We start from the raw sequence: 7549 nt of genomic DNA on the forward strand, positions 1-7549 counted from the left end.
CCCTGCGTCTTGTATCACACGGATTGCCGGGTCTATGTTGCGTTGGGTTCGTTGGAAAACTGTGGCAGAAAATTTCAACCAAAACCCAATTTTAAGGTGTTTTTTCTTTTACTTGATTTTTAAAAAAATATCCAGGTAGATATTTTTCTTTTAAAAAGTCATGAACAAATGCTTCTTAGACATATTTTCAGGGAATTCAGATATGAATTGATATCAAAGAATTTCATACAAAATAATTCGATTTCATGGAGACTTAATACACACTTCTGCTTCTACAAATCCAGCTCACAAGATGCAAATTCACAAGAATAAACAGAGGGATAATATGAAATATGAGCAACTATTTTCCAGGGAAAACATCTAAAACTTTGCCTGAAGACTGCTAATTACGGACTTGTCCACCTGGAAAGACTTGGCCAAAACATCACCTGGAATGGAAGGATTGGCTCCAAAAACAGCATTAGCAATGGTGTTGACTCCAGGGTTTTGGCTGCTCAATGAAGAGAGTGATATGGCATTTCCATTGCCGACATTCTGCTGGAAGTGAACTAGCCCAGCTGGGAACACAAACACATCACCCTTGTAAAGGACCTTTGAGATGAGCTTGTTGTCAGGGTTTGAGGTCACAAAGCCAACATAGAGGCTGCCTTCTAGGACGGTCAAAATCTCGGTGGCACGGGGATGAGTGTGGGGAGGGATAACGCCCCAGGGTGCATAGTCGATGCGAGCCAGAGAGATGCCGAGTGTGTTGAGTCCTGGAATTTGAACCACATTGACAGGGGTGACTTTCCCACCAACAGGGTTTGAGGTGTTGCCTGGGATGTGAAGTCCACTGAAGAAGAAATGCTCAGCCTGTGCTAGCTTGGAGTCCAAGCAAGGTAGCCCATTCACTCTTGTTGCTGCGATGCACAAGTTCAATTGACAACACAAACACATAAAATTAAAGTCATTGTAAAATAAAGTAGGAAGAAGAAGAAGGATACTTATTTTTCAAAATGAAAATTAAAGCATACATAAACCGGTAATTTCGATCCAAACCTGAGCTAGTAGTGTCAGCAACGCAGAAATCTTGTAAAGGACTAGGCTCAAAAGCAATGACCAGAGCACATGTCACGGCTAGCAAAGTAGTCAAAAGCAACATTTGGTTTGCCATCTGAATTTTTCACCTTCTTCTATGGGATGGGAGATGGAAAGGATTGAGAGAGAGGGAGAGAGATGTGAAGCAACTGAAGTAGAAGCTTGGTTATTTATAGAGAAGATGGTTATGGTTCTGATTCATGAAGAACAAATATATAATAGAAAAAGCTATGCCGGCCAGGCATTATAGACACTGGATAAGTCTCTTGAACGTACACTTTAGCTAAAAATTGTTCAAAGAATTGTTCCTTCATTGATTTTCTATTCCTTGTGATTTGAGTGCAGACTCATTCTGCATATGTTAAACATATCAAGACAAAGGTCCGATTTAATTTTGTAACAATAAAATAAACTTTCAAAATCAATAACAAAACCATATCAAGAAAAGTAGGATTCAGAAGCAGCTTACAGAAATTCTGAAACCATATAATAATAACTAATAATTAAAAAGGCATATGTTTTTAGTTGTTTGCACATGCCCTGCTCCGGCAGAGGCCGATGATAAATGGTGAGATTATAAGTTATATTGCCTTATGTCTCTGTCCACTTGCAGATTCTGGCCAGCTTCTCCCCAAGACTAAGTCACAGTGTGAAAAGGATGATCGTAAAGGAATCAAATTTATCTTCATCTCTATGAATGCTGTGGGAAACTAATTAAATCAAACCCTAGGTCAAATAATTCCTGCCATTTGGGGATTATTTGACCAAATTGGGAATCAATCAACCTAATTAGGAGTTACTCAATTTAATTGGGCATTATCCAATTAAATTGAACGTTACCTAATTAGGTTGAGATTTGATTTGGTTAATTACCACGATCCCCCATTAAATGAGGAATTGCCTAAATTGAATCAGGATTGATTGATACCTACCACAATTAGGGATTTGATTTACCCTAATTAATCAAATCCCTAATTAATCAAATCGATTCCAAAAAGGGGAGGAATAATTCCCTTCCATCTATGGAATTATTCCTCTGAAACCCTAGCCTCCGAGACCTCTATAAAAGCATAGCCACACACAATGGTTGAGGTACGCCTAAATTCCTACTAAACTCTACATAAGTTATTTCTCAAAAACCCTAGCCACCCCCTCTCTTTCTCTCTCTCACACAAGGCTCCGGCCACCACACACGGCTCCGGCCACCCGGTTTTCCTTGAATTATCCTACCTAACTTAGGCATCGGAGGGCCTTTGGCCAACACCCCTCGGGTGTGGTCCTTTTACTCCGATCTGTTTTGCAAGGAGAAAGAGAGGCGGAGAAGACAAAGGAATATTGGGCGAATATCCTTTTTCCCCACTAGAATATTCGCCCAATATTCCTTCGTCTTCTCCGCCTCTCTTTCTCCTTGCAAAACAGATCGGAGTAAAAGGACCACACCCGGGGGGTGTTGGCCAAAGGCCTTCCGATGCCTAAGTTAGGTAGGGTAATTCAAGGAAAACCGGGTGGCCGGAGCCGTGTGTGGTGGCCGGAGCCTTGTGTGAGAGAGAGAAAGAGAGGGGGTGGCTAGGGTTTTTGAGAAATAACTTTATGTAGAGTTTAGTAGGAATTTAGGCGTACCTCAACCATTGTGTGTGGCTATGCTTTTATAGAGGTCTCGGAGGCTAGGGTTTCAGAGGAATAATTCCGTAGATGGAAGGGAATTATTCCTCCCCTTTTTGGGATTGATTTGATTAATTAGGGATTTGATTAATTAGGGTAAATCAAATCCCTAATTGTGGTAGGTATCAAATCAATCCCGATTCAATTTAGGCAATTCCTCATTTAATTGGGGATCGTGGTAATTAACCAAATCAAATCTCAACCTAATTAGGTAACGTTCAATTTAATTGGATAATTCCCAATTAAATTGAGTAACTCCTAATTAGGTTGATTGATTCCCAATTTGGTCAAATAATCCCCAGATGGTAGGAATTATTTGACCTAGGGTTTGATTTAATTAGGTTCCCACAAATGCCTACTCCTTTCGAAGGCAAATTCAAACCATGAATTATTTATTTCATATGGTGCAGTGACTAGAGGCTATAAAGAAAACGATGATCAAATTCTTTTGGAATGAGAAGTTCAAAGGTCCACCAATTCCTCATGGATATATGGACTATATGCTGTCTGCATTATGGTGATATAGATATCTCCACATCTAATCCTAGCCGTTCTCACATATGGTACTTTTACATAGTGTGTTTTCTGTCTGCATTACGGATTTTTGGAAAAAAAAAAAAAAAACCCTAAAATTTATGGTTAAATGTGAAGGTAAGGCTGCAAAGGTGATCAATATAAATGAGGAACAAGGTATTTTGTTAGAAATCTGACCTAATAAGATTTCTGTTTTATCAGCATGACCGGCCGTCTATTGGGATACAAAATTATTAAACAAAACTCAATTTTTTTAAAATTAAAACCAATTCTTCTTATTTTCCAGATTCAAAATTAGTGATTCAATTATTATATTGTGTTCTACAATTGAAAGATTGGACAAGCCATACCAAACTTCTACAGTTCTATATATGCTGCAAATCAAAGGTGAAACTTTTACTGCATGGATTTTGCTTTGCCAGCTTGAATTCAATGGACCATATACATAGAAATCATGCAGAAATAAGAGACCGAGATTAAACTGAGGTATTGTATTGTGAAGAAGATGAAGAAAATCTATTTTATATAATTTATGCTAATCGAAAACCACATTTTCTGGTACTCTATAAAGGAAACTTAAACAGTGCCCTTGTCTCACTTACAAAAATATAAATGTCCTAACTATTTGTTGCAACTCATCCACAACTGATTTCTGTAGAATTGTAAGTAGTGAGCCTGATTTTCTTTTAAGCCTAGAGTGTTAATTGTGTATTCACTTAGTCCTAGAAGATGACAAGTGTAAGGCTTCAAACATGTAAAAACTAAAATAGCCAAGAGCTAGAATTAAGACAGATGGATGGCTGAGATTCACTGATGCTTGTGTGAATCCAGCTCAGAGCTAACGGTCATGTAGTACATGCCGTGTGAGCTCATTTTTCACTTACATAGAGAATATACAAAAGCCTTGCTCACAGATCTTGTGAGCAAGCAGAGCAGTTATTCAACAGCATTCTTCATTTTTTTTCTTTTCTCTCTAAACAGAACTATACACCAAAATCCAGGTTGAACAGCAAAACACTAACATGGCCTCAGAGCCAGGTTGGATCGATTGAATCTGGGCGTTTTTCAAATCTGTGAAATCAAGCTAAATCGGTGCTCACTCAAGCTCGTGGCAATCGATTGGAGCTCATTTGATATCTGAAACAAGTTGGTTGTGGTTATCTGAGATTAGCAATGTCTGGATCTGGAGGCTCATAAGTAAGAACTCCGATCTTCTCCGGTGAGAACTATGAGTTATGGAGAATCAAAATGATAACCATCTTCAAGTCATATGGGTTGTGGGCTCTGGTGGAGAAAGGAATTACGATTCCAGAATCGAAGAAGAAGAAGGCAGCTGAGGAAACATCTACAGAGGAAGATGATGAGAAGATGGCTGCGATTCTTATGAAGGATGCAAAAGCTCTGGGGATTATTCAGAACTCAGTCTCTGATCAGATCTTCCCTCGCATTGCTAATGCTGATTCAGCTAAAATGGCATGGAATCTGCTATATGGAGAATATCATGGTGGTGACCATGTCAGGTCAGTCAAGCTTCAAAACCTTAGACGTGAGTTTGAGTATACTAGGATGCATGAAAATGAATCTCTGTCTGCATATCTTACCCGTTTGAATGAGCTGATTAATCAAATGAAAACATATGGTGAATCTCTATCTAATGAAAGGCTCGTTCAGAAGGTTCTAATTAGCTTAAATAAGGTTTATGATCCTATTTGTCTGGTGATTGAGAATACAAAAAGTCTGGAAACAGTAGATCTACAGGAAGTCATTGCCATTCTAAAGAGTCAAGAGCAACGATTTGAGCTGCATAATACTGATACAACTGAGAAGGCATTTGCCTCTTTTTCTGTGAATCCCAAAAGCCAGAACAAGGGAGGATATCAATCTGGTCAATCTAAGTCTCAAAAAAATTGGAGTCCAAAAGGCAAACCATGGGAATCAAACTCCAAGCCTCAGCACACCAATTTTGCACAGAACTCATCATCAACAGTGGGTCAAGAAGGTTCAAAACCACAGTGCAAAGTATGTTCTAAATTTCATTTTGGAGAATGCAGATACAAGGGAAAGCCTAAGTGTTACAATTGTGATAAATTTGGACATTTGGCTAGGGAGTGTACTGCAGGCAAGAATGTGCAGAAAGCAAACTGTGCAAATCAAATGGAAGTGACTGGAAACCTATTCTATGCCAACAGTACTATTGCTGCCACAAATGTTACTGGAGAATGGTATATAGACAGTGGGTGTAGCAACCACATGATTGGGAATGGGAGTTTGCTAATAGATATTAGAACAAATGTGGTAGGCAAGGTGCAAATGCCAAATGGTGAGCTTGTGAATGTAGCTGGAATGGGCACATTGGCAATTGATACTACCAAAGGCAGAAAGTATATCAAGGAAGTGATGTATCTTCCCAGATTGAAAGAGAATTTACTAAGTGTAGGCCAAATGGATGAACACAGTTACTACCTAGTATTTGGAGGAAAATTGTCCAGCATCTTTGAAGGTCCTTCGCTAGAATGTCTTGTAATCAAAGTAGAGATGAAAAGGAATAGGTGTTACCCTTTGGCACTATTACCTAATGATCATATTGCACTAAAGGCAAGTGTGTCTAACTCTACTTGGACATGGCACAAAAGGTTGGGTCATCTGCACCTAAAAGGACTAAGTCAACTTAAAGAGAAGAATATGGTGCATGGACTGCCATTCATGGAAAAGGTTGATGGAGTCTGTGATGGATGTCAGTTTGGAAAGCAGCATCGAGAATGGTTTCCAAAGAACCAAGCATGGAGAGCAAGCAATCCTCTTGAGCTAGTTCATGTGGATTTGTGTGGACCCATGCAAAATGAATCCATTGCTGGCAACAAGTATTTCATGCTCCTTATAGATGACTGTACAAGAATGGTTTGGGTCTATTTTCTCATATACAAATCTGATGCACTAAATTGTTTTCGAAAATTCAAGTCCATGGTTGAATTGCAAAGTGGTCTTAAGGTGAAGTGTTTGAGAAGTGACAGGGGAGGAGAGTTCACATCTTGTGAATTCAACAAGTTATGTGAAGTTGAAGGGATTCAAAGACAACTCTCTATGGCCTATACTCCACAACAAAATGGAGTGGTGGAGAGGAAAAATAGGACTGTGGTGGAAATGGCAAAAGCAATGCTTTCATGGGAAAGGATTGCCTTACTATCTGTGGGCAGAAGCTGTGCATACAGCTGTCTACTTGATAAATAGGTGCCCTACTAGGGCACTTGGAGATAAAACACCATTTGAGGCATATAGTGGGAGAAAACCAGGTCTGGCTCATCTCAAAATATTTGGTTGTGTGTGTTATGTACACATATCAACTGAAGTGAGGCAGAAGTTAGATGCAAAAAGCACCAAGGGTATTTTTGTGGGATATGCAATCTGTGAAAAAGGTTATAGAGTGTATGATCCTGCTACTAAGAAGATTTTACTCTCAAGGGATGTTGTGTTTGATGAGAATGCAGCTTGGGTTTGGAAACAAATGTCTGATGAACAAGGAAGTGTGATCAATCATGAAGAACAATATGATTGTCTAATGATTCATCTCAAGTGACACCTTCTAGAGGTCATGATCACTTTCAATCACCAAGAACAAGTGATATAAGCAGCAGCATGAGAAATACTCAAGCTTTTGATCACACTCCATTAAAATGGAGAAATCTGGATGATGTTCTAGCTCAATGCAATCTTTGTATTATGGAACCAGAAAAATTTGATGACGCTGCTAAAGATGAATCTTGGATGAAAGCAATGAATGATGAACTTTCAATGATTGAGAAAAATGCAACATGGGAGCTGGTGGACAGACCAACCGATAAACCTATAATTGGAGTTAAGTGGGTGTTCAAAACCAAGCTAAACCTTGATGGTTCAGTACAGAAGAACAAGGCACGGCTGGTTGCCAAAGGTTATGCTCAGAAACCAGGTGTCGATTACAATGAGACCTTTGTACCAGTGGCTAGACTTGATACAATCCGCACATTAGTTGCATTGGCAGCTCAAAAGAACTGGAAATTGTATCAACTAGATGTCAAATCTGCCTTCCTAAATGGTGTTTTGGAAGATGAGGTGTATGTAGATCAACCGGATGGTTTTGTGGTCAAGGGGAGTGAAGATAAGGTGTACAAGCTTCATAAAGCTCTCTATGGCCTAAAACAGGCACCAAGAGCTTGGTATTGTGAGATTGACACCTACTTTGCTCAATATGGTTTTGCCAAAAGTCCAAGTGAGGCCACTCTCTATACCAAAACTAGAG

The 7549-nt window shown here is 39.3% G+C and overlaps 1 protein-coding gene across 1 annotated transcript; it reads right to left on the reverse strand.

The window, feature by feature from the left end:
• Nucleotides 1-360: 360 nt before the first annotated feature.
• LOC117625703 (putative germin-like protein 2-1) lies at nt 361-1153 on the reverse strand. The gene is made up of 2 exons (XM_034357236.1): nt 1039-1153; nt 361-899 (listed from the first exon to the last, which is right to left on the reverse strand). The coding sequence occupies exons 1-2, from the start codon at nt 1151-1153 to the stop codon at nt 361-363; spliced, it is 654 nt and encodes a 217-aa protein (XP_034213127.1).
• Between the last annotated feature and the right edge of the window lie 6396 nt (nt 1154-7549).

Source organism: Prunus dulcis, chromosome 4 (genome assembly GCF_902201215.1).
Source record: "Prunus dulcis chromosome 4, ALMONDv2, whole genome shotgun sequence".
Lineage (NCBI taxonomy): Eukaryota > Viridiplantae > Streptophyta > Magnoliopsida > Rosales > Rosaceae > Prunus > Prunus dulcis.

Excerpts from the sequence above, each read along its gene's own strand:
- LOC117625703 (XM_034357236.1), bottom strand. The coding sequence starts at position 1,153 with ATGGCAAACCAAATGTTGCTTTTGACTACTTTGCTAGCCGTGACATGT. Across the intron at positions 900-1,038 it reads TGCTGACACTACTAGCTCAG|CAACAAGAGTGAATGGGCTA; the intron begins GTTTGGATCGAA and ends TGTGCATCGCAG.